Here is a 27,990-nt window from a genome sequence, read left to right on the forward strand (position 1 = left end):
ACTAGGAATTGTGATCAGTGCATTTATAGTTCATTCACATGTCCTCAAGCTTTGTAAATGAAAACCCGTACAGAGGTTGGGGCTGAAACCTGGAGAATGTGTCTGCAAGAGCCTGACATTGCATCCGTGATCCGCTGATCATGGGTGCAATTCTTTTCTGGCTTCTGTGGCAAAAAATAATAAATGCACATTTTTTTTCCTGCAAAAATTGTGCATGTATAATTTTTTCCCTTAAAGGTGAAATTAGCCTGAAGAAAAACTTTGTGAATAGGTGGGAGGGAGAGCTGGAATGAGAGGGCTCAAACCCTTTCTATCAAAAATGCCCCTGCAAATGCATGCTGATTACCAATTCATTCTTCTGTGCTTATGGCCCTTATAGCAGTCCTATGGAGCACAACTCTCCTCATAGGAGTAAATAGGGTCATTGTATGCATGGGCAGGATGAAGAATACTTAGAAGAACCACTTTCAAAAGAAAGGCAGTGCAAATCTGGTAAGGACCTCACAGTGAAGTTCATTGAAACATAGATAGGGATTGGGCCAGGTGAGCTGCACTTTGGGGTGTGGGGGCAATACCTTAAAGGACAACTTGTCCTTTACAAATATTTTGACAGAGGACATGCTCAGGTGGTAGCTCCGTGGCAGAAAATCACTATACAACACAGTCCTTTTGAGATATTACTTGTCTCACATGCATTTTCATGTAGAATATTAACTGAAAACAGTTTTACTTCAACAGTAAAAACAAAGAAACTAAGGGTTTGATTTACTAAAGGCAAATAGACTGCAGTTTCTCCTTAAGCAATAATAAGCAAAAATTCCGTTTTTTTTATTTTCCTTGCATGTGATTGGGTATTCTTTGCAAAGGAAATCTTTACCTCATTTACTAAGCTCTGGAGCAACTACACTTGCAAAGTGCAATTGCTCCAGAGCTAAGTAAATGGGCAGAAGCTCTGCTGACATCCATCATCCAATCATGCATAAACAAAAATGCATTTTTTTTTTCTTGCACGTGATTGGATATTATTTGCAAAGGGAATCTTTACCTTATTTACTAAACTCTGGATCAACTACCTTTGCCTTTAGTAAATCAACTCCAATGTCTTACTGTAAGAAATAAATCGACCCATATAGTAGGCTTTTGCTCACCCTAAACCAACTCACAGTTTGGTACACTTCATAGAATTTTTTTTAATTCTTTCACACAGCCCTTTCCTGTGAGTCCTCCCAACCCTTCTATAATGAGCTAGGTATCCTGGCAGTTGGATCTGTGGACCAGGGCAGCCAGACTGTAGACCCACCCAATCTCTCTTTTCAACAACCCAGCCTAAACCTCATAAAGGTGAACTTACCTATTTTCCTAACAGCCTTCCCTGGAACCCACAATGCACGTTCTAGACCAGGGATCTCCAATCTATGGCCCTCCAGCTGTTGCAGTACTACGCTTCCCATAACGCTTTATAATACTCCGACATTCACAGACATGACTGGACATCATGGGAATTATAGTTCCCGAACAACTAGAGGGCCATAATTTGGAGAAGCCTAGACAGTAAATAGGTCCCATCGAACGCCTTGTCTGGCAATTTAGTTTTATCACAATACATATAACCTTAATGTGAACTTAAATGTTTTGTGTTGGTTCTACTGTAGGTCACGCTAGGTTTTGTCTTTTGAATTCTACTTTGTAGCATTTAATCCCCTCTCTAGAAAATGTAGACTAGATCCACGTAGTAATTTTTCTCCCAGGGAATTTTATTATAATGTGCAAATTCACTCAAGTGGCCTATACTTAAATCTCTATGGGAAATGTTATGAAACCGTGACAGCCTTCAGATTGCAGATACTAGCCTATCATTCTACTGTGCGTGTTTGCCAAAAAAGCAACAGGCGCCTGTGTGAAAGAGTTTTTATGGGACTGTTGCAGCGTGCAAGTGTATAAATCATTGTTTTGTATAGCTGTACCTTGCTTTGTGAGTAAGCCAATGAGAAAATACTTCTCTCTTCCTCCATCTGCCAGAGACACAGAGAGATAGGTAAATATTAGGTCCTGGCTACGTGACAGGAATAGTACTGGTAAGGCCGCTTTGTTCATTAATGTCTTTAACTCTTTGAACATTTTCTATAGGGAAATCACTTACATTCCATCCATCAACATCCATTTATTTATTGGTTGCATCATTAATGAACTGCACATCTGGAAACCTGCATATAGTCAGGGTCTACTGTTTCAATACATAACTTGGATACAGAGTCTAAAGGCCTTCTATAAAAAAATGCATCCAAAGAATTAATGTTACCCTATTTTATAGAATTTGTGCCAGTACACAAACAGAAGTACCTATAATACATCTATTTATAAAAAATAGAGCAAGGACGACAGGGCTGTTCCCTATAGCAACAAATCAGGTGTCGGTTTTAAACATTTCTATATGACTCCAGTGCTGGCCATACAAATTTAAAAAAATAGCTAAATAGTTATTGAAGAACTCCTTTAGTAAGTTCTGCATAATATGCTATGAATCAGGGACATGGTTAGTGTCCTGCAAAATGTAAGGGACAACTGAACACTCCATGGGAAAACCTTGCAGAATATATAGTGTTTTCCAGCAAATGCAATACTTAAGGTGCCTGTAAACTCCCCTTAGATCACAGTTGGAGTACTGTTTCTACAGTTATTCAATGCTTCCTATGTAAGCTGTTTATGCAAAAGCTTTTGTACACCAATAGGGGGTTTATTAAAATTGAAGCATGCAATATCTGGTGCAGGTCTGCATAAAAAAAAAAAAAGCAATCCGCTTCCAGGTTTTATTGTCAAAGCTTAATTAAACAAGCTGATGTTAGAAGCTGATTGGCTACCATTCGCAGCTGCATCAGATTATGAGTGCTTCAGTTTTAGTTAATCCTCCCCCAAGTGTTTTTCTCATCTTCAATTATCCAACTAAAAGGCACACAACAAACAAATTAACAAACATAATTCTACAATAAAGTAGATATAAACTAAACAGCAACAAGTTATTTCAAAACTTAAATCAATTAGCCCTTCATTGCCACTTAAAGGAGTTGTAAAGGCAGAAGGTTTTTTACCTTAATGCATTCTATGCATTAAGATAAAAAGCCTTCTGTGTGCAGCAGCTGCCCTTGTTTCATCAGATTTGGCAGCCCACCAGAATGTGTAATGCTGTGATCTTGCTATACCCCACACTCCTCCATAGTATGGATACACTGAGAAGGGGGAAAGCAGACATGTTGTTACACCCACCAGAGTTTTGCATTTTACATTTGCCGCTGCTTTTAAAATTCATCTAACCAGTCAGACGGAATTATAAGAACTGTATTTCACTATATAAACTCACTTTATTGTTAAAAATAAGTTTAAAATGCAAAACTCAGTTGGGTGTAACATGATGTCCGCTTTCCCCTTCTCAGTGTGTTCTTACTATGGAGGAGTGCGGGGTGTAGCAAGATGGCAGAGAAGGAAAGTGAGTTACGTTACACATTCTGCCGGAACGCCTAATCTGACGAAACACCCTCAGCCCCCCTAATACTTGCCTTATCCCCATCTCTGTCCAGCGCTGTCCACAAATCCCTCAGCCATCCGAGACTCTCCATCCTGATTGGCTGAGAAACAGCAGTGGTGCCATCGGCTCCCACGGCTGTCAATATATGTCAGTTAGCCAATCAGTGGAGATAGGGCAGGGCCAAATGGCAGCTCCATGTCTGAACGAACACACAGAGCTGGAGCTTGACTTGGTTGCCCCCATAGCAAACTGCTTGCTGTGGGAGCACTCAACAGGAGGGGGGGACCAGGAGCGGTGTAGAGGGGCCCGAGAAGAGGAGGATCCAGGTTGCTCTGTGCAAATCCACTGCAATAGAGCAGGTAAGGTTAACATGATTTTTTTTTTTAAACAAGACTTTATAATCACTTTAATGTTATCCTTACCTGGCATGGCTCCACCACCATGTGGCCCTCTACTACCCTTGAACATTTCATCCACCAACACTATTTATGTAAGCGAATAACAGGTGATTTGCACTTATATTTTGCTCCTCTGCTCCCTGAAGATTAGCTTATTAGGAAGCCAGGTGCCATGCATTAAAAATGCTTCCTCCTTTGGGATCCTCACTTGCCTCATGGTTGAAATGCCCCTTCTTATTAAAGGTTTTTTAATACAGGGGCAATTGTTATGACTTTGAATGGTTCCCATACACGGTTGATTCTCTGTCAAGTAGGGATTCTTAGATTTAGTCTGGTGATAATAGGTAAGTTTATGGGGAAGCTAAATATCCTTTCCTTTTAAAACGCATCTAGACCAATGGGTGATTAACCAGCAGGATTTCAGATGGTTTGTAACCATTTCTTTTCAAGTAACAGTCAAAAGAACAAAAAGTGATTAACATATATGTGCATATGATGAAATCAATGTATTGTAAGCTCTTTGAGGGCAGGGATTGATGTGAGTGTACAATATATATGTAAGGTGCTGTACAAATTGGTGGCACTATATTAGTACCTGTAATAATAATAATGATAATAATAATAATAATAATAACCATTATCATCATCACTTGTTGATCTGGGCACTAGCGTATAAGGTTTAGTCGTGTTATAGATCCCTTTTGTGTTGCATATAACTGACCTTAAAAAACGGTTATTGTATCAGCATAGAGTGGTACTGTGTATACTCTATAGATATAAATGACCTTACCATTACATGTTACTTTATCCTGTTAGCTTAAAAAAAATCCTGTTACTTAGTAAATCAGGGGCATTATCTGAAATGCATGTATAGAAGCATTTAATCTGTAGCATGTAATTTTCATAATATGTAAACATAGCATTCATCAGTCAGAAGGATCACATTGCATATGCATTTATTGGGAAATGTAAGCTTTACTTTTTGCTGTAGATGTAATTTTAGATTGTTTACATTGCTACTTTAGGTGAAATTATGGGGCATTCAAGAAAAGCAAAGTAAAACAAACACACTTGTATAATACCAAATATTTTTTTCTACCAAATTTGCCAATTTTAAATGAAATTTGGTATCCTCCCATGCTGTTATACAAAACATCTGGGTATAATTTTATTGATGCAGGATGATCTCGGGAAAGTGGTAATACCAACAAACTGATTGAGAATGTGAAGTAAGGACACTAATGAAACATTTCATGCCTGGAGCAGCTGTGTATCTCAATCATTGGTACAATTCTTTAAGTTGCTCAGCCTAGATGATCGTAGTAGAGAGAGCTGTTCACAAATTACCTCCTGCAGGATATGCTTAAATCCTAAACTCCATGCTCATATCTTTTAGCTATGCTCACAGGAGCCCCATTTAATGCAGTCCCTGGCAGGCAAATCAAAGGAAGGAAAAGCCACGTGATAAAAGTGTGAAAATAATTCACTTATTAGTAAGACATAAAGTTACAGCTCATCCTCAGAACAGCTCCCAGAGGAACCAATTTTAGTTCATTGCTTTAGTGAAAGCAGTGAAATACTATCCAGATTTTTAACACTACATCAGCTTTTTCAATTTTTTTATAAATATCTAAAGAGTAATTTTCGCTATAACTTCTTGCAGGAACGTTGTATATTCCACATTGTGCAGCCTTTTATGCAAAGTGAACTAGTCGGAAAACAATGTGAGAATACCTTTTAAAAAACTGAAACAATGCAGACATCAAAAATACTTGCAAATGCAACTATGCATTCATTAAAAAAAAACAATTTATTTTTGCATGCGCCTATGAATTTAACTTGGCTTTACCCCTATTTTAATCCTCCTGTACAGTAGACTGGGAAAGAGGAAAATGACTTGGAGTGCATCAGATGCAATGGAGATACATGCTATGACAAGGACTAAGCTGATGTGAGAACAGAGTAGAATGAGCAGGCAGATGAGCTCATCACTCTTCTGCACCTTCATTATTCAGTTGCAGAATGGGGAAAGGAGGTAACCGGAACTGCTTAAATGCAGTAGTTAGGTGACATAATCTGGCTGTGATATGCAGCAGGGCAAAAGAGTAAAGCTCAGGACTGGATGAATGAATTTGAAAATCATCCGTATCTTGCCTTCTGCCCAGATGCTTCTGGATCACTAACAACTGGTGTTTTCAGTCATGGCCAGATTCCCTTTAAAGTGACCCTTTGAGATCACTCAAAATCTACTGCTAAAAGTTCCCCGCAGGAAAAAGAGCTTTTATAATCACTTCTCTGCTTGTATGTGTCTGGTTCTGTGTCTGTTCCCTCATAGCAGGTAAAACAGCACAGTGCTTGGATGCCTTTGAACAGCTGCATAGTCAATCTGAGGGGAGGGTAGTGTTATGCCACATACACACGACTGGACTTTTCGATGGGCTAGGTTCGGCGGTCTTCCTGACAGACTTTGGCCGGAGTTCTGACGGACTTTCTGAACGAATGGACTTGGCCACACACAAGCACACCAAAGTCCGACGGATTCGAATGTGATGATGTATGACCGGACTAGAATAAGGAAGTTCATAGCCAGTATGCAATAGCTACCCTAGCATCGGTTTTCATCCATCGGACTAGCATACAGACAAATGGATTTTTCGACCGGACTCAAGTCCGTCGGAAAGATTTGAAACATGTTTTATTTCTAGGTCCATCTGACTTTTGGGGAAAAAAAGTCAGCTGGAGCCCACACACAATCGTAATATCCAACGGATTCATTCTGTCTGACCTAGTCCGTCAAAAAGTCTGGTCGTGTGAACGCGGCAATAGATGCACTACCAGATTTGGACTTGACTAACAAATTAAAAGTCAAATTCCTAATATTTTTACATAAATGAATTAAAGCTGACCATCACAAACACCACTCTCAGTGTTAAATGGTTTGTCTCAACCCTGTAGCTGCCACTTTTGCTGTACAGCTTGGTCTCTTAAATGAAGTTGAAAAATACCAGACTTCCTGGCAGAATTAACAGGTGAAATTAAAGGGAAAACAAATAAAACCATCTATAATTGGTAAGGTGCAAAATAATGAAGTTTTTTTTTTTTGGGTTTAATACTGCTTTAACACATTACTGTGATTTGGTAAAATAAAAGTCAAACAGATCAAATCGAAGTTATATTCTATGGATTTTGCAGGACTAATAATATGGTCCAAAAGAGCAATAGATTTACTAAGGGCAAATAGAGGGTGCACTGTGCAAGAGAATTTTCTCCAGAACTTAGTAAATGAGATGAAGCTTCACTTTGCAAAGAATACCCATTTACATGCAATAAAAAAAATTTTTTGCTTGCACATGATTGGATGATGGAAGTCAGCAGAACTTCATCTCATTTACTAAGCTCTGGAAACAAAGTGCAAATGCTCCTGCAAAATTCACAGTCTATTTGCCTTTAGAAAATCATCCCCTATGTGTTCTTGCACGCAGGCAGCTGAGTCTGTTCATTGTAATTGCCACCGTATTTCCTCTGATTGGACAGCCAAGGTGCAGCACACAGCCTTTCATGTACGTTATACATATATTTACATGAATGCTTGTGCGCTGCTGAACTCATGTTGATGGTGGTGCTATCGTAAACATGAGTACAGCGTATGGGCGCATGCAAAAAAACGGAAAAAAAAACACAGACACATTTTGATGAAAAGCTGAGGAAACACTGTTGCCTTGTTTTTTGCTTCTATAGCAAAATATACAGTAGAAAAATATTGCATTTTTTCAGAACGGTTTACATTCTGGTGTAAAAAAAACAAAAAAAAAACAAAAGGTTTTTTTAAGCGCTAATCAGTCTCAGCTATGGTAGAGACTGATGCGACCTAATCATCTCTTAAAAGTGTCTAGATCAGCTTATGCTATTAAGGAAATTAGCAAACATGTTAGTGATTAGGAAACCCAAGGCATCAAAATATTAATGAGCTCATGTATGCTGTTGTATTGTTTGGACCAAGATCAGAGCAGATGCTTTCCTTAATTGAATTAGCACACATTGCTAATAATTATTACTGTATTTCTAAAGTACTGCCCTTTATTTTTTAAGACTTATGTGAAATCAGCCCACACTAACAATTTTAACGACCATTTTGAAATAATAAATATATTTATGTACTTTTATCAATGTTTTGAGATATGAGAATGTTATGTTTTGTGGTTTTAGAGGCTGTTCCTTAAGTAGATCCAATTAAGACGGATGAGGATGCTATCAAAATTACTTTATTCGACTGGCCTTAAACCCATAGATGACATGATAAAAGCATAAGTATATGTGAAAGATTAAAATCATACTGATAAATGACAGCAATATAACAACCTAATTTAAGTCAGACAGTCCTGGAGATATTTGGCATGCCTCATGCCTACTGCTTCAGTGAGCTTGTGATACTAACTGAATAGATTAGGCTTATTAACCAAAACTGTTGTCTAAAGCTTGTTTAGAACTGTTATTCCTCAATTACACCAGACTCCCACCAGATAGCAATTAGCATATAATTATCTCCTTTTTTTCATTTAATAAGCACATTTTGCATTTGATTATTTTTAAGTTATTTTGTACATGTGTCATTACACACCCATAGACAACCATGGATTGAAATGTAATGACGATTAGCAGTTTAATTTGGATTATTTAGCATTTTCTGCACAAAGCTTCATTAATATTTAAACCCAAAATAAAGAAGAAAGTATTCATGTTTGGGTACTATAGCAACAATGTTCTACATAGAAAATCGATTCTTCCCAGTGTAAAAATAAGAGGAATAAATTAAGACAATGTGCCTTTTTAGGCAACCCATATGAGGGTTAGGGATAAGCAGGGGGGTTCTGAAATTTCACCATATTAGCAAAAAACTATAATAAGATATGTGAAAGCGTAAGCATGCAAATGGCCTTAAATTGCCCCCAAGGCTTAAAGAAGCTTCTTTCAACTATTCTAAATCTGTTTTTGTGCCAAAAATAGCCTTTCCTTGGCCTGATTGTGTTATTTTTTTATTTTTTGTTTACACAAAAAAAATTATAGCAAAAATAGGAGAAGTAATATATAAAGGGACAGAACACCAATAAATAATTAGAAAAAAATGGAATAAGCATAAATACAAAAAACACCGGCCTACCCTAAATACACCTACCCCCCCCCCCCCCCGATCCTTTTTGTTTTTCTTCTCCCATGCATATTTTCCCAAGCAGCTCCATTAAGGAGATTGGGATTTTCTGTATAAAGGAAATTTCGCCAACAGCCAAATATCAGTAATTTAACACTGAAATTACTTTGTTCATACCTAATGAGGGTACAGAAGCTCATCAAGTTATTTCAGAGGAAGCAGAAATACTAACAGCATCAGCAAGAAAAACAAAATAACAGTAATAATTCTTGGCAGTACTACTAAAAGAAATACAACAAGCAAACAATGCAGTATACTACTATTTTCAAATTAACTATGGTAAGATAAATACAGAGTCTGTCATTGCTGACCTTCTAAGAAATGCAGGTTGCCTGCCTGTCACTATTGATCTGCACAGTTGTTCTAGGTCAGCACTCCAAAATGACCCAAGGCCATTGGATCAGCATGGAAGTCAGGCAACCAGCATTTCAGCTTCCATATTCCTCTCAGTAAATACTCAATTGTTGAAAGTCTTATTCCTGTCTTGTCCGCAATTCTTACACTTCAGGGTTATACTGCTGCCTACAGAAAAAATGGACACCATCAAAATCTGTTATTTTGCTATTGTCTTCAGAAGAGTGTACGTGTTTTCTTTGGTTCTGCTTTTCTCTGCTTGTTTGGGAGAGTTTTTGACTATCAACAGCTGCTGGTAGATTCATGCAAGATACAAGGAAAGTCTCAAAAATTGAAATAACACTCCTAAAGCCACATCTGTATAAACTTGATTGGAAGAGAGAAAGAGTAAAAGGCCACAGGGCCCTAATTCGGACTTTACAGGCAAGATTGACAATGATATCGTACAAACAATAAGTCATATCAGACAGGTAAAGTAAAAAAGAATTAATAACATATGATAGGCATATGATAGTAATGAGTACCTAGTGTAAACAAGAGAGTTGACCCCAAATAAATGGCAGTGAGCCCCTGTGCGTCAACACCTTTCACTGTTTTGCTTCTTCAGGACACACTTGGAGTAGTTGGAAGGAACAGGTCTCACTTGTCAGTATAGAAGTATCTCCACATGGAGAGCTCCCAGATGATCATTCAGCAATCACTGTGTAAAGCAGGAGGTAGTTTCTTACTAAATCAAGTGACCGTGTACAGGGCTGATGACGTAAAGATATATAAATATGAATAGAAACTCATATGGTTCACCGGGGGAGGAAGGAGATACACCATACGCATCCAGATAATTCAAGGGGGAGAGTAATAGAGAGGAGAAGGGTAGAACAAACACCCTTTCACCTGTTTTCAGTCCACAGTAACAGGGGCTTCAATAATAATCCATATGGACAGATATATATTCCTTTCAAACTGGATATATCGAGCTCTATTATACCTGCCCACCGTCAGTATACTAGTCAGTATACTATATAGGCTCTACATCTATATTTAAACAGGCCATAGTAGCATGAGGTTCAGTGTCTCCCCCAGGAAAAAACAAACCACCTAACTATACAAGGAAAGTCTCTTCATTGTGTCAACAAGTGCTAGTAGAATTTTTCCAGACTTCTTTAACCACTTAAGGACCAGAAGTATTTGCCCCCTTAATGACCAGGTAATTTGTTGGCGATACGGCACTGCATTGCTTTAACTGACAATTGCGCAGTCTGGCGACGTTGTACCCAAAACAAAATTTATGTCCTTTTTTTCCCACAAATAGAGCTTGTTCAGTTAAGCTTAAAAAATGAAATATAGGAGCTTATTGGCTGTCATGCATAGCTGCTCTAGTTTTGATGACCCCCCCCCCCCCCATATGAGATTTTTGTAAATTAGTTTACACACACTTTAAAGGAAAGAATGCTCGTGTTAGGTTTTTGTGACATGAGCCTGTAATGTTATAATAATAATAATATCTTTCACACAAATGTTATTTTATATGTATTATTTGATATCTATTCAAACACTTAGTTATAAAATAGCACACACATTGCCGCACCTATATTTAGTCTTACATCAGTATGGTGGCTTGATTGATTTAATGATGTCTTGTATGACATTTGGTTCTAGGTAATGCACAAGTTGTATTTACAAGTATGGAAGTAGCGGTTTATATTAATACCGATTAGAGATTGTGCATTTAGACACAATAGCTCTCTTCCTCATCAGGCAGATAATTGTCAAGGGATGCCTTAGGAAAGACTTACTGGTGGTCCACTGGTAAATGATTAAAAACCCAGTCCTCAGGAGTAGCTGCTATTGCAGTAAAATCCTAGATTCTGGGAAACGAGCCTGACCAAGAAAAATAGAATCTTTCACCGCAAATATGATATTGGTATTACACACAGACTACATGCTTAAACATTTACAAACTCTCTCTTCTACTGTAATCCGGTGATTTCACCTAAAAATTATTCTGCTGCTTTTACACTGTATCTCCACAGATGCTCAGATTTGTAAATCTGAGTGCAACAAAATGTGAAAGGTAACATTAAAAATGGTGAACAAAAGTCAGCAACGCAAATATTGGGATTTGGGACTATTGACTAAGTGGAAAGGTTACTCTTTATTGTTATCCATTTTCTTTTCCTCTTAAAATGGATTATACTGAGCCAGTCTTATCTTTCAAAAAAGTGCGAGACAATATTATAGCACCTATAGTAAGCACTTTGCAGCTGGACTTTACAATGTATTCTGCAGCACTCTGTGGGGGCTGTTTGCTAAATTGAAGAGTGAAAAATCTGGTGCAGTTCTGCATAGAAACCAATCAGCTTCCAGGTTTTATTGTCAAAGCTTAATTGAACAAACTGAAGTTAGAAGCTGATTGGCTACCATGCACAGCCGTACCAGATTCTGAGTGTTACGGGTTTTAGTAAATCTCCCCTTGTGTGTTCTTACCTCCTGATTACATGATCAATGTAATCCAGTTATCAGAATTAGAAATGTGTGGGAAATACCTGTGTAGATGTAACTGGTGTAAGTACCTACAGGGGGGCAAAAAAGTATTTAGTCAGCCACCAATTGTGCAAGTTTTCCCACTTAAAAAGATGAGAGAGGCCTGTAATTGTCATCATAGATATACCTCAACTATGAGAGGCAAAATGTGGAAACAAATTCAGATAATCACATTGTCTGATTTTTTAAAGAATTTATTTGCAAATGATGGTGGAAAATAAGTATTTGGTCACCTACAAACAAGCAAGATTTCTGGTTCTCACAGACCTGTATGTTCTTCTTTAAGAGGCTCCTCTGTCCTCCACTCATTACCTGTATTAATGGCACCTGTTTGAACTTGTTATCAGTATAAAAGACACCTGTCCACAACCTCAAACAGTCACACTCCAAACTCCACTATGGTGAAGACCAAAGAGCTGTTGAAGGACACCAGAAACAAAATTGTAGACCTGCACCAGGCTGCGAAGCCCGAATCTGCAATGGACAAGCAGCTCGGTGTGAAGAAATCAACTGTGGGAGCAATAATTAGAAAATGGAAGACATACAAGACCACTGATAATCTCCCTCGATCTAGGGCTCCACGCAAGATCTCACCCCGTGGGGGAAAAATTATCACAAAAATGTTGAGCAAAAATCCCAGAACCACATGGAGAGACCTAGTGAATGACCTGCAGAGAGCTGGGACCAACATAACAAAGGCTATCATCAGTAATACACTACACCGCCAGGGACTCAGATCCTGCAGTGCCAGACGTCTCACCCTGCTTAAGCCAGTACATGTCCGGGCCTGTCTGAGGTTTGCTAGAGAGCATTTGGATAATCCAGAAGAGGATTGGGAGAATGTCATATGGTCAGATGAAACCAAAGTAGAACTGTTTAGTAGAAACACAACTCGTCGTGTTTGGAAGAGAGAGAATACTGAGTTGCAACCAAAGAACACCATACCTACTGTGAAGCATGGGGGTGGCAACATCATGCTTTGGGGCTGTTTCTCTGCAAATGGAACAGGACGACTGATCCATGTACAAGGAAGAATGAATGAGGCCATGTATCGTGAGATTTTGAGTGCAAACCTCCTCCCATCAGCAAGGGCATTAAAGATGAAACGTGGCTGGGTCTTTCAGCATGACAATGATCCCAAACACACCGCCCGGCAACGAAGGAGTGGCTTCGTAAGAAGTATTTGAAGGTCCGGGAGTGGCCTAGCCAGTCTCCAGATCTCAACCCCATATTCATGGCACCTGTTTGAACCTGTAGAAAACCTTTGGAGGAAGTTAAAAGTCTGTATTTCCCAGCGACAGCCCTAAAACATCACTGCTCTAGAGGAGATCTGCATGGAGGAATGGGTCAACATAACAGCAACAGTGTGTGACAACCTTGTGAAGACTTACAGAAAACGTTTGACCTCTGTCATTGCCAACAAAGGATATATAACCACTTCCCACCCGGCCAATGCATATATACGGCCGGGTGGGAGCCGTCTACTCCTGATAGGACGTTCAGGAACGTCCTTCAGGAGTAGCGGGATCGCGCCCGCGCAGCGGCGCGATCCCGATGTGCTCGTGTCACCCGGACACGGCACATCTCAGATCGGCAGGAGGGCTCTGTGATTGGCCCTCCTGATCACATGACGGCCGTGTCCAATCACGGCCGTCATGTGATGTAAACAAACAGCCGGTTGCTAGGCAATCGGCTCTCCTCTCCTCACACGGAAGTCACCGCTGAGGAGAGGAGAGCAGAACGCTGCAGCCGGCTGATGATCAGTGAGTATGGGCTGCTTTTTACAGCTTTTTACTCACTGATCATCAGTGTAGTGTAAACACACAACACACCACACAGTACAAACACATATGTCCCCAAAACACACATGTCCCCAAAACATACATGTCCCCAAATAATAAAAACACATGTCCCTAATAATAAAAACATGTCCCCCACATATGTCCCACTAAAATCACATGTCCCAATGATTATCTGCACACATATGTACGTGATCACCTGCACACATATGTACATAATCATTTGCGTACATATGTCCGTGATCACACAAACCAATTATTATACACTTAACGGAATTTTTTTTACCAAAAACATGTAGCAGAATACATTTTGGCTTAAATTTATGACAAAATTTGATTTTATTGGATTTCTTTTCAAATAGAAAAAAGAAAATATTGTTTTTTTTCCAAATTTCCGCTATTTTTGCGCTTATATCGCAAAAAAAAAAAAACGGAGTCGTGAATAAATAACACCAAAATAAAGCTCTATTTGTGCGAACAAAATGATAACAATTTCATTTGGGTACAGTGTAGCATGACCGCGCAATTGTCACTGAAAGCGCTAGAGCGCTGAAAGCTGAAAATTGGGCTGGGAAGGAAGGGGGTGAAAGTGCCCTGTATTGTGGTGGATAACAAAGTATTGAGATTAACTTTTGATATTGACCAAATACTTATTTTCCACAATAATTTGCAAATAAATTCTTTCAAAAATCAGACAATGTGATTGTCTGGATTTGTTTCCACATTTTGTCTCTCATAGTTGAGATTTACCTATGATGACAATTACAGGACTTTCTCATCTTTTTAAATGGGAGAACTTTTTTACCCCACTATACATTTCCCTTAGTTTCAGCCTCTTACCAATGCTTGTACACCTGCACTTATATGAGGAGAGGAGGGGTAGTACTAGGAGGCAATGAGGTATGAAGTGCTGCTGTGCTACAAAGAAATCTGACAGCAGAGCGAAATGGAGTTACCCTCCCATTCCCGATGACTGTATGCACATATGCGGCCTCGGGTTTAAGGGGTTATACCGTTATTTAGAGCGGGTGGTTGGCTCTTCAGGGATAACAACCGATGCAGCTAAAAGCCGCTCAGCTGTTATACCAAAGGAGCAAGAGGGGATATCCCCCCTCCCGCCACCTTCCACTGCTCTTCCCGGGTCTCCCGTCCCACCGGGAGACATGATTACGGTTTACTTGGCTGCTAATGGCACCGTTAAAAAAAAAAATGACAGTATTCAGAATCGCTGTTTTTGGCGGTCTGAATACTTTGAAGTGCAAAGGAGGAATTTGGGGTCTTTTAGACCCCCGTTCCTTCCATAAAGAGTATCTGTCACCACCTATTACTGTCACAAGGGATGTTTACATTCCTTGTGACAGGAATAAAAGTGATACTTTTTTTTGAAGTGACAATGTAAAAAAATAAAAATTTTTTTAAAGTGTCTCTTTCCCTGTGAGCTCGCGCAGCAAAGAAAACATTCACATAAGTCGCGCCTGCATATGTAAATGGTGTTCAAATCACACATGTGAGGTATTGCCGGGATTGTCAGTACAAGAGCAATAATTCTAGCACTAGACCTCCTCTGTAACTCTAACTTGGTAACTGTTTTTTTTTTTAAAGCGTTGGCTATGCAGATTTTTAGGTACCGTAGTCTGTCGCCATTCCACGAATGTGCGCAATTTCAAATCATGACATGTTAGGTATCTATTTACTCGGCATACCATCATCTTTCACATGATACAAAATTACAAAATTGGGGTAACTTTACTGTTTATTTTTTTTTTTTATTCATGAAAGTGTATTTTTTCCCCAAAAAATTGCACTAGAAAGACCTCTGCGCAACTACAGCGTGACATAAAATATTGCAATGCTCGCCATTTTATTTTCAAGATTCTCTGCTAAATATATATAATATATATATAATGTTTGGGGGTTCTAAGTAATTTTCTAGCGAAAAATACGAATTTTAACTTGTAAGCAACAAATGTCAGAAATAGGCTTAGGCATGAAAGGGATAAGGCTGCTCCTTCCTGGCCAGGTCAACAAACTGGGGCTGGAGAGAGGACAGGAGTGCATTCTTTAACAGATGAAGTGGTGACATCATTCTGGCTGTTCTGTGAGATAGGGTTGTGTAGATATTAATGGGCAGAAATGCAAATTTTTGGTGTGATAACCACCTTTAGTAAGAGATTTTGAATGATAGTAAAATAAGCTATAACTAGCAACAGAAACAGATGTACAAAATGACTGCATATATATATATATATATATATTTCCAATCCTGTCGTAATTGTAGAAATCAGGAAACAGTCTCAATTTTCTTTTCCTTTTAAACTTTATTGCTGCTGACAAATGCAACATTGCCAGTAGATGGTATATATTTAATTTTAAAGGCACAAACACTGAGCAACTTTTTTTTTCCTAAATTCAAGAACACTTCTTGTCATTTCCAAAAAGGCACATGTTGGCTGCATGACAGGATAGTGTAAAATGAGTCACACTAATAGGTTTTACATTTCAGAAGTGTGCTTATTAGTGGTGTGATTTTTTTTAATTAGTTTTTTACATGGATTGTTTTTACAATATAAATATTGTAGTTTAGTTGTTGAATTCTCAAGTAAATTTTATATTAACAAAAGTAAAATAACATGTACAGATACTAACTTTTAGACAAAGTGCTGCATGTGTGTATATTTCAGTGTACACACAGTTACTAGTAATCAAACATTTAACTAAGCCTATTTAAAGCGGGAGTAAACCCACTGACTTTTTTTTTACACCTTTAAGGGAAACGGCATAATGAGCTAGTATGCATCGGCTCTGTGACTAGCCAGAGCCGCAATGTCGTCACTCCCGTGCAGGCACACAGGGGTTTTCTTCCCGGCAGGGTCTGGCGTCTGCTGGACTTTTAGCTGAGAATCCCTGGTGCATATGTGCCACTGAAGTCAGCGGCTCATTGCGAGGGGAATATCTCCTACAGATTCAGGTTTTCTTTTTGCCTACAGCTAAGCCTTATTATAGGCTTACTTGTAGGTCAAAGTTAAAAATTTAACTATATAACCACTTTAATAAGGTAGTACAAAGAGTGCTGAGGATTTATGGTTATTCGTGGCAAATAATTAAATTTAAATGTTTATCTTTAGAACATTCAAAACAATTAATTTTTACTATGTTATTATTTTCATTTTAATTATTACAATGTTTCATCTGTGCAAAGTAAAAGATACACTATACACTATATTGTAAAGTATTGGGATGCATGCCTTTACATGCACATGAACATTAATGGCAGCTCAGTCTTTGTCTGTAGGGTTCAATATTGAGTTGGCCCAACCTTTGCAGCGTTAACAGCTTCAACTCATCTGGGAAGGTTGTTCACAAAGTTTAGGAGTGTGTCTATGGGAATGTTTGACCATTCTTCCACAAGTGCATTTGTGAGGTCGGGCACTAATGTGGACAAGAAGGCCTGTCTCGCAGGCTCCCCTCTAAATCATCCCAAAGGTGTTGACAATATAGTGTATATATTGATGGTAATATAGTTTTTTAAAAAAAATTGTTTTACAGTGACAAGTATATACAGTTGAAAATTAGCAAAAGGAGCCCTAACTGAATGTGCTATATAGAGCAGCCTTTCTGAACCCTTTTAACATGGAGGAACTGTTTAAATAACCATCAGATCTCATGGGAACCTCTGAAAAAGAATTACTGTATCTACAACTATCATTAGCGTAGTGGTCGATGGGAAGAATGCATCTTACTTAGGTGGGGAGTGGGAAAAATGCCCCACTTACAGATATCTAAAAGGATCATTGGTCTTAGTGGTTACTTATCTGAGAGACAGAGAGTGCTCATTGCTCAAGAACCATCTATCAACCTCAGGAAGAACCCTAGAGTTCCAGTAAACCTTGATTGAAACCGTCTAGAGACCCTTATTTTGGTCATGTTACAACTACCATTTGTATGAAGTGAACTTATATGAATTATTTCCTTGCCTGAATGCAACCATACTTTACCTATATTTTGTGTAAATTTACTTTGGCTTAAAGGACCTTTCTTTTTGTTCACTTTTATTACCCCTTCACGCCACCGCCCTGGCCCTTTAAGAGCTTCTAAGTCCCGGAAGGTGGAGGTGGGCATTAGGGTCATGTGACTGCTGTAAATGGCTGTCACAACGGCCACATGATCAGAAACCTCCCAATCGCAATTATGCATTGGGAGCTTTCTGGTCTCCGCCGGTGACTGTGCTGGGAGCACGCAGGGCATGGGCTTTCAGCAAACAAAACTGTTTACATAAGGCCACATTTATATGCGGCCTCTCAGCATTGAAGCCTACCCACCAAGAGGTTGTATATATGTGCCATATCAGCTGGAAATGGTTAATATCATGACAGCTTTCCATATTACTGATACATTCAAAATGTTGGTTGAATCAAAAAAATCTATATCTGCATCTCCCTTTTACCTGACACAAAGATTTGTAGGTGGAGGCCTGATTACTAAAGTGTGAAGTGATGTGAACACAAACATCCAATCATGCACACTAGAAATCGGCTTCAATTTCTAAATCCATGTTGCAACTTGACCTGACTCGAAATAAGCTGAAGTGAACTTTGCTGTGCTTTACCCATATGAGGAAATTGCCATGCATGCCTCTAAATTGCCATAGTTAATAAACTATTCCCTCTACAGACACAAACATTTTTCTCTCACGGATACCAATTATGAGGCATTATTCCTTCTACTGACCCCAAAAATGGGGCAGTGTTCCTCTTACTTACACAATTTCTCCCACTGAGACCTACGAAAGGGCACCTACACCACTGATGGAGCATTATTCTTCCCACTAACACCAGAGATGGGACACAACTCATTCCATTCATAATAATGATGGGGCACTATTAATCCCATTAGCACCTGCAATGCTCACTTTCTCCCACTGACAACATTGATGGGACACTAGTCCTCCAACTGACACCAACAACAGTGCAAAGCTTCTCCCACTACACCATCGACACCAATGATGGGGCATTATTCCTTCCACTGACACCAATGATGGGGTACTATTCCTTCTACAGTTACTGACATTGCGGTATGCTTGCTCTCACTGATACCAACGATGAGCACTCTTCCTTCTGCAGACACAAACAATGGAGCAATAGTCCTCCCACTGAAACTAATGATGGGCAATGATTCTCCTACTGACACCAAGGATGGGGCAATATTTCTCCTCCTAGTGATCACTGACCTGTGGCATTGTTTACTCTTGCTGGCTACAATCTGGCCCCCATAAGGTTCAGAGTTTACTGGCCCTTTGTTTAGAAAGTTTGAGGACCCCAGCATTAATCTATTCATCTTAAGCTGGGTATACACAGGTCAGTTTATTTCAGTGTTCCTCAACTCCAGTCCTCAAGGCGCACCAACAGGTCATGTTTTCAGGTTTTCCATTATTTTGCACAGGTGATTTAATCAGTTTCACTGCCTTAGCAATTACCACAGCCATTTCATCTGCGTGAAATCCTGAAAACATAACCTGTTGGGGTGCCTTGAGGACTGGAGTTGAGAAACACTGGTTTATTTGATCAGCCAGTGGATTCCTCCATCCATGCAGATGAGGTTTATGGAGGAATCCTCTCTGTTGTGTTATTGTATTCTGGGGATGCCTCCGCTGTCAGAATACACTGATCAGTGATTCATTGATCGGACAAAAATTTTACAAACCTGTTCATGAGAAGTTGATCATTAGATCACCTTCTCACAAATGGGAACCGCCATAGATGACTCTAAATGAATCTGGTTCCCGCTGAGAAAGCCAAATTTCGATCCATCAATGGCCAGCTTTAGTACAGAGCAAATTATCAGAGCCGTGTTTAACACAGTCCTAAAAACAACACAATAAATTGACTTTGTTTTTTTAACACTTTGTTTATTATAGGGTCTCCAGCTCTTACAGGAACTGGTACTATTACAGTAAATGTAGATGATGTCAACGACAATAAACCAGCATTTGCCTTAAATCAGCATTTTATAAGTATCTCAGAAGATGCACCCACTGGAACAGATGTATTACTGCTCAATTGCTCAGATCCTGATGCTGGCCTGAATGGTGTTGTTCGGTAAGCTTAGTAATGTGATTATATTTTTTCTAGTCTCATTCTGTTACAAAATATTCTTTTCATCCTTCCACTGCGAACAACTTCCTTTTGTCAGCGCCACTCTCCTTCATGTGACAATTCATAATTTAATGTGTTTACCACTACTATATTCATCAAACGGAGTAATGAGGATGTTAAGTCACACTGACAAGCTAAGTGCTACCTACTGAGTGCATGGACAACTCAAAACAACCATATAGTAGTCTCTAATTAATTCTTGTGTTTTAACGGGGTTTACTACATAGGGGATCTTCTATCTTCAAAAACAGATTATATTGTGTGCTATGTTTGGTACAAATGTATAAAAGCCTTAAAGTGGAACTCTCAGAGCAACACTTTAAAAAATCAAGTGGATTGATCTGCCAAAGTATTTGTCATTGTGTTCAGCAACTCACCCTCCTTATCATATAACATAGGACGTAGAAGGGTAACACTAATGTAACCAGTTTTTCAAACTACTTTTTTTTTATTAGTTCTGCACCACAAGCATGCTCTTTGTACTGTAAGTGAGCATGAGCACGTTGTTGTTGTCTGCCCTCTTCTTTTTAAGTCCACTCTTAGTAACTCAGCTAAAAGGCCTTCTACTTTATCCCCAATAATCTGAATAGGTGTTAGAATGACAGCAATTTGCAATACAATACAGCTTGGTTGGTTCACATTGCTTGCAATCTTTTTATGATTTTTACTGTGCAGGGAATTATAAAAAAAAGTAAGCTAATAATGGATTTCTAGAATTATAACAGCAATGCTGAAAACAGAACAACTTTATTGCAGTAAAAAACAAAAAAATAAAATTAAAAACACTTTGTCCTCCCTCCCCAGCCCCCTTAACTAAAACCTCACTCTCCCCACCCACTCTCTCAGGTGCCTATTTAGCGCTCTGTAATGGAGTGTGCCAGAGCTGAAGAATATTATAGTTTTGAGGGTATATATAATGGAGGTGGCTGCCCCTGTCCTGGATCAGTAAGTAACACCTGGTGGGGTGGTGAGTTTAATTTAGGTTAAAATTCTAGGAAGGGTAGTGTTTTTCTTAAGTGAAGCTTTGCTTTACATAAATGGACTAAATTGTGAATTTAATTTTAGCCTAGGGTTCCACTTAATATTTGATTAACTTTGTACAGAGAGAAACAAAAAAAATGTTAAAAAGTAGAACACAAATGTACATTTTGTGATAACGGTTATAGGTACCAATATGTTCTTTTCCTAGTAAGTAATTTAAGTTCTCTGAAGATTCCAAAGTAATTTAATTGTCTTGTATTACATCCAATGGTTCATTTCCCACAAAAAATAATTAAAATAATTGTTCTTTTGACCATAAACTAGTTTATTACAAACCTATATTTAGTATTTAATTTATCTTAAGGAGTTTATTTATTTTGGATGTAGATTATTAAGCACTAGGCTTTAGTAGTGATGGTTGTAATATTAAAGTCATTTAAAATGATCATAGTGGTTTGTCTGAAGCAAAAGCGTCGTTAATAGAACATTAAATCTGCATCTTGGACAAGTATTCATTATTGGAATATCTACAGTTTAATGAGCTTGCCCAGATTTACTCAATTTACTCAATTTAATGATCTGTCTCGGGGATTCTTCTTCTTTGTAGCAAGTGCTATAATATAATCGTAGCTTGACTATAACAACATTTTGTTTGATTATAACAAAAGCTTCTGTGCAAGGTAATTTTAACAATTTTTTTTTCTTTAGATACAGCCTGGTTGGTGGTAATTCTCAGTTCACAATTAACCCCTCTACCGGACAGATAATAAGTAGTTCATTGTTAGATAGAGAGATTAAGGACAACTATACACTGCTCATTATGGCTACTGATGGGGGATCACCAAGTTTATCAAGTTCAACAAGTGTGACAGTGAACATTCTTGATGTAAATGACAACCCACCAAGATTTCTACATCACCCATATGTCACCCATATTCCATCACCAGCAGCTGCAGGTAAATATATGCTATTATTTTGGTCACATATGTAATGTATTGATGTATGTAAAATATATATTTTTTCATCATTCAGGGAAGTTTGAAGTGTTATTAAAAACGAAAATATAAAAATCATATAATGTGGCGGACCTCAACATTTACCGTGTTTGCTATGGCTTTTCATTCCAAGCCTGTGGTTGCTGTGCAATCTATCTGTCAAAATGTGCTCTTCTCTAGCTGCTGTCCTACAGTGGCTCAGTCTTCTTGCAGGGTCCACTAATGCCACTTCTGAATACGTCCTCCTAGCTGGAACTACAGTGCCTACACAGAAACAGATATCATCAAAGCCTAGAGAGGCAAGTCACTCCCTGATCCTGCCTCCTCCTACCAAGTTGATTGACAGCAGATGATGCCTGCATTGTCTGATTTGTTTCCTTTGTCCTCAGTGTATACACTCCCCTATTTCTTTACTTATTTCAGTGGCGATACGTGTTCTAGTGACAAATGTCTAAGAGGGACATTTCCCTCACTTTGTACAGACTAACTTCCTATTTTCTCTCTAGGACAGGAAGTGAGGAGAAATCTTTTTAAAAGAATAAAGAGAGAAAAAATAAACTAACAGGATGTTTAACCTGTCCCCACTCTATTAAAAACTACAAAAATAACTGTGCTAGAGATAACCTTTGTATGTATGTACTCTCTTACATTTGTTATAATCTTATTTAAATTAATTTTTTTCTCTTTAGACTCATTTGTGTTTGCTGTCACAGTTACTGATGAAGATATTGGATCCAATTCAGAGCTTCACTTTTCCTTGAAAGGTCGACATGCAGACAAGTTTCTCATAGACCCACTAAGAGGTGCTATAAGAACAGCAGAGCCACTAGAGGGGGCTTCTGAGATTACATTTTCTGTTCAAGTTAAAGACGGTGGAGTTAATTCCAAGTCAGATTCTACCACAGTAACCGTGAGGTTTGCTAACAAAGCTGACTTTCCACAAATAAGAGCTGATCAAAAAATCTTTGCATTTCCTGAGAATCAAGAAGTAGGAACATTGGTAACAACTGTTTTTGGATCATCAACAAGGGATGGAGCATTATCTTTTTATATTTCCAGTGGCAATTTTGGCAATACATTCCATATTGATGAACTAAATGGACAGCTTTACATCAAGAACCCATTGGATTATGAAACTATTTCAAAATACATTCTGTGGATTGAAGCCAGAGACATGGGTTTTCCTCCATTCTCCTCCTACCAAAAGATAGAAGTAAATGTTTTAGATATCAATGATAATGTGCCACAATTCAAACAGGACCCATTTATAGCAGAAATTATGGAAAACCTTTCTCCACGCAAAATACTTACAGTTACTGCAAAGGACAAGGACAGTGGATCCAATGGCCAAGTGGACTATGTGATAGTTGATGGGAACAAAGATAATTTATTTAGTATAAATAGAGTCAGTGGGGAGATTAGAAGCACAAGGATGTTGGATCGTGAAAAACTTTCTCAACATATTTTAACTATTAGAGCCTCTGACAAAGGGAATCCTCCACAGAGCTCAGTTGTGAAAGTTATTATTAATGTTTTAGATGATAATGATAATGCTCCGAGATTCTCTCAGATCTTCAGTGCATCTGTTCCAGAGAATGCAGCTTTGGGCTATGTGGTTACCCAGGTTACAACTTCAGATGAAGACTCTGGTGCAAATGCAGTCAGCAGATATACAATTGCAGATACTACTCTGCCTTTTTATATTAACCCTAGCACTGGTGTGATTACAGTAAGTAGACCGATAAACAGGGAAGATAACAATCGCTATATTGTTAGAGTCTCTGCTCATGATTCAGGATGGACTGTAAGCACAGATGTGACCATATTTGTGACTGATGTCAATGACAATGCTCCGAGATTTAGTAAACCATCATATTACCTAAATTTTCCAGAAACTACTGAGCCTGGAACCAAGATCACCCACGTTTCAGCATCTGATCCAGATGAAGGTCTCAATGGTCAGGTATATTATTTCATTAAATCTCAGTCTGAGTTTTTTCGGATTAATGCCTCTACTGGGGAAATTTTTAATAAGCAGCACCTAAAGTACCAGAACCCCAACACCTCTGGCAATATTAATATTAATAGGCACAGTTTTATAGTCAGTGCTTCTGATCGAGGTAGCCCTCCTCTTATGAGTGAAACAACAATATCAATTAACATCGTTGACAGCAATGACAATCCTCCCAGATTTTTGCAGAGTAAATACCTTAGTCCTGTTGCCAAAAATGCAAAAATCGGTACAAAACTACTAAGGGTTACAGCCATTGATGAAATAGATTTTGGACTCAATTCTCAAGTGGAATATTCAGCGGAAAATCTTGGTGGAAAGTTTCACATCCATAAAGAATCCGGCTGGATTAGTGTTGCAGCCTCTTTAATGATGGACTTGAATAAAAACTTTGTGATTAAAGTTACAGCAAAAGACAAAGGCAGTCCTCCACTTTCCTCTGTGGCAATAGTTAACATTACTGTGACGGAAGAAAATTACCATACACCAGAATTCTCACAAAGCCACATAAGCATTACTGTCCTGGAAAGTTTTACTGTGGGAGCAGTTATCAGGACGGTTTCAGCGAGGGACAGGGATACATCTATGAATGGAGTGAGCACATATAACATAACAGCAGGAAATGAATCTGGTCTCTTTGCTATAAACACGTCCACAGGTGCATTATCTTTGTCCAGAAACCTGGACTATGAAGTGTGCCAAAAACATGACTTAACCATAAGTGCTGTTGATGGAGGATGGGTCGCTAAAACAGGTTACTGTGTTGTAACAGTGCATGTTAAAGATGTGAATGACAATCCTCCTGTTTTTCAAGCAGATGAATACTTGCCCAGTGTCACGGAAAATGCACCTAGTGGAACTACGGTTATGCGCTTGAATGCAACTGATGCAGACTCTGCCCCTAATGCAGTAATAGCATATTCAATTCAGTCATCAGACAGTGACCTTTTTGTAATTGATCCAAACACCGGTGTGATCACCACTCAAGGATTTCTTGATTATGAAACAAAACAAAGTTACCACCTTACCATTAAAGCTTTCAACGTTCCTGATGAGGAGCGCTGCAGTTTTGTGACAGTGACTGTCCAACTAGAAGGCGCAAATGAATACGTACCTCGGTTTGTTTCAAAAATGTATTATTTCGAGATTTCCGAAGCTGCCATTCAAGGAACTGTAGTCGGAGAAGTGTTTGCTAGTGACCGTGATCTAGGTATTGATGGGGAAGTTCATTACTTAATCTTTGGCAGTAGCAGGAAAAAAGGTTTCCAGATAGAAAAGAAGACAGGGAAGTTGTACGTATCTGGTCTTCTAGACAGAGAGAAAGAGGAAAGGGTTTCATTAAAAGTCCTGGCGAAAAATATTGGCAGCATTCGTGGAGCTGATATTGATGAAGTCAATGTGAATATCACTGTGCTTGATGCTAACGATCCCCCTGTCTTTAGTTTGAAATTGTATAATGTACAAATTAGTGAAGGTGTACCCCCAGGAACACATGTTACATTTGTAAGTGCCTATGACTCTGATTCAGTTCCTAGCTGGAGCAGATTTTCCTACTTTATTGGCTCTGGGAATGAAAAGGGTGCCTTTTCAATCAATCCCCAAACTGGCCAGGTTACAGTTACTACTGAACTAGATCGGGAAAGCACACCTATATATAATCTTACAGTGTTAGCCATTGATTCAGGAACACCCTCTGCAACAGGAAGTGCAACTTTATTAGTATCCTTGGAAGACATTAATGACAATGGACCTACTTTAATAAACACTCAAGGAGAAGTCAAAGAAAACCATAGATCTGGAACTCATGTTATGACACTGCAATCCACAGACCTGGACCTTCCTCCAAATCAAGGACCATTTAATTATTATCTCCTGAGTACTGGCCCAGCAACTAGTTATTTCAGTCTTAGCCCTGGCGGAGTCCTTACTACAACCAGAGAAATTGACAGGGAACAAATCGGTGAGTTTTTCCTATCTGTTGTGACAAGAGATTCTGGATTTCCACAAATGTCTTCAACAGGTACTGTGCATGTTAAGGTAATTGACCAGAATGATAACCCTTCTGAATCAAGGACTGTTGAGATTTTTGTTCATTATTATGGAAACCTCTTTTCTGGTGGCAGTTTAGGTAGTGTCAAGCCTCAAGATCCTGATGTTCTGGATAGTTTTCAGTGTACACTAACATCGGGTATTACAAGTCTCTTTAATATCCCAGCAGACAGTTGTGACCTTTACTCACAATCAAGATCTACCGATGGGACATTTGACCTTTTAGTTCACAGCAGTGATGGCTTACACAGTGCAGTCACAAATAATGTCCGCATTTTCTTTACAGGATTTAGCAATGCCACAATTGACAACAGTATCCTTCTCCGCATAAATATACCAACTGTTAAAGACTTTCTAACTAATAATTATCTGCACTTTGTGCGCATAGCTAGCTCTCAGCTTACTGGGCTTGGAACCGCAGTACAAGTCTATGGAGTATTTGAAAAGAATAACAAAACATATGTCATGACAGCTGTGAAAAGAAGTAACAATCATTATGTTAACCCAAGTGGAGTAGGTACTTTCTTTGAAAGCATAAAAGAAGTGTTATTCCGACAAAGTGGAGTATGGATCGAATCAGTAGATCATGATTCATGTGCACATAATCCTTGTCACAATGGAGGAAGCTGCATGAGAAGACTTGCAGTGGGCCCAACAATACAAGTCCTGGAAAGTATTCCTGTCATTTTAGTAGCAAATGAGCCTTTACAAACCTTTATATGCAAATGCATGCCTGGATATGAGGGAAACTTATGTGAAACTGACATTGATGAGTGCTTGCCTCTCCCATGTCATAATGGAGGGACTTGCCACAACCTAGTGGGAGGATTTACCTGCAGATGTCCAGATGGCTTTGCTGGAATAGCTTGTGAGAGAGATATCAATGAGTGCCTTTCTAGTCCATGCAAAAATGGTGGCATTTGCCAGAACTTTCCAGGAGGCTTTAACTGTGTCTGCAAAGCAGGTTCTACAGGTAAGCTATTTTCTGCATTTCCTAAATGTTTAATACAAATGTTGAATTATATACGTGAAAGATTATATAGGTAAAGTTAAATTCAGTAGTGAAGGGAGAGATATGCCACCCTTTAGTCCCTAGAGATCTTGCTTTTCCACTCCTTTCCCACTGGATGAAAGGGTCAGCAGAAATATGTAAAACCTATCCCATGCCTACCAACTATTATTGAATGAATATAGACATAGCTAAATATAGATTCTGGAGAGCTGCCTGTCTGGAAATGAAAAATCAGACACTTTGGACACTTCCCTTTATCCAGCATGAAAATAGGGCACATCAGGTAATCTCATTATTCCATGGGTCCTCTTCATTGACAGGTAATGTTTCCTGATGCAGTTTTTCATTCTACATAAATGATGAGCCTTTCATATGATTCCTACCAGATAGTCAGTGTCTTGTAGAAATGTTATAACATAGCGTGGCATACCAGAAGGTGGTGTAGGTATGATCCAACCTCCTCAGATTAAATTGGTATGGCCAACATTTGTGTTCATGTTTATGGAGAGGGGGAAAGAGCTTCAGAATCAATGTAGCTGTTGGTGCTGGTGGACAAGGCAGGTGGACAGGTTTTGAAATCAATCCAATAAGTAGTACCCCTAAAGAATGTGTGTGCAGGACTTGTCCAGTGCATTCTGTTTGAAAACATCCAGGATAAGCATAAAATGTAATTTTTCTTCCAGTACCAGACATTATGATTCAATACAATGTTGTAACCATTGCCAGCACTCATTTACAGTTTGTATCCATTGCTTGTGTAACTTAAAATGGATTCACATTCTCATCAGTGGCAGAATCTAAGTGCTATCAGGTTAAATCAAACTGAGACCAGACCATGGACTTTTTTAAACTTCAGATATTCATCTAGCACCCGGCTCCTCTATAATGCAGTGCAGTTCAGCTATCCTGGGCAGCGTAGGCTGTAGCTACACTATTGCATATAGCTTAAATATCTTGTTTATAGTGCAATTG

General features: G+C 38.8%; 1 protein-coding gene across 1 annotated transcript in view; it reads left to right on the forward strand.

The window, feature by feature from the left end:
* Positions 1-27,990, forward strand: part of FAT4 (FAT atypical cadherin 4) — a 330,870-nt gene that overhangs the window by 249,420 nt on the left and 53,460 nt on the right. The window contains exons 7-9 of the mRNA XM_077476878.1: positions 19,733-19,913; positions 21,660-21,907; positions 22,636-26,979. Coding sequence (XP_077333004.1) covers positions 19,733-19,913; positions 21,660-21,907; positions 22,636-26,979 — 4,773 coding nt within the window. The remainder of the gene's footprint in view (positions 1-19,732; positions 19,914-21,659; positions 21,908-22,635; positions 26,980-27,990) is intronic.

This window comes from Lithobates pipiens, unplaced genomic scaffold (genome assembly GCF_037356315.1).
Source record: "Lithobates pipiens isolate NorthernLeopardFrog02 unplaced genomic scaffold, aLitPip1_a1.2 Scaffold_13, whole genome shotgun sequence".
In the NCBI taxonomy this organism is placed as follows: Eukaryota; Metazoa; Chordata; class Amphibia; order Anura; family Ranidae; genus Lithobates; species Lithobates pipiens.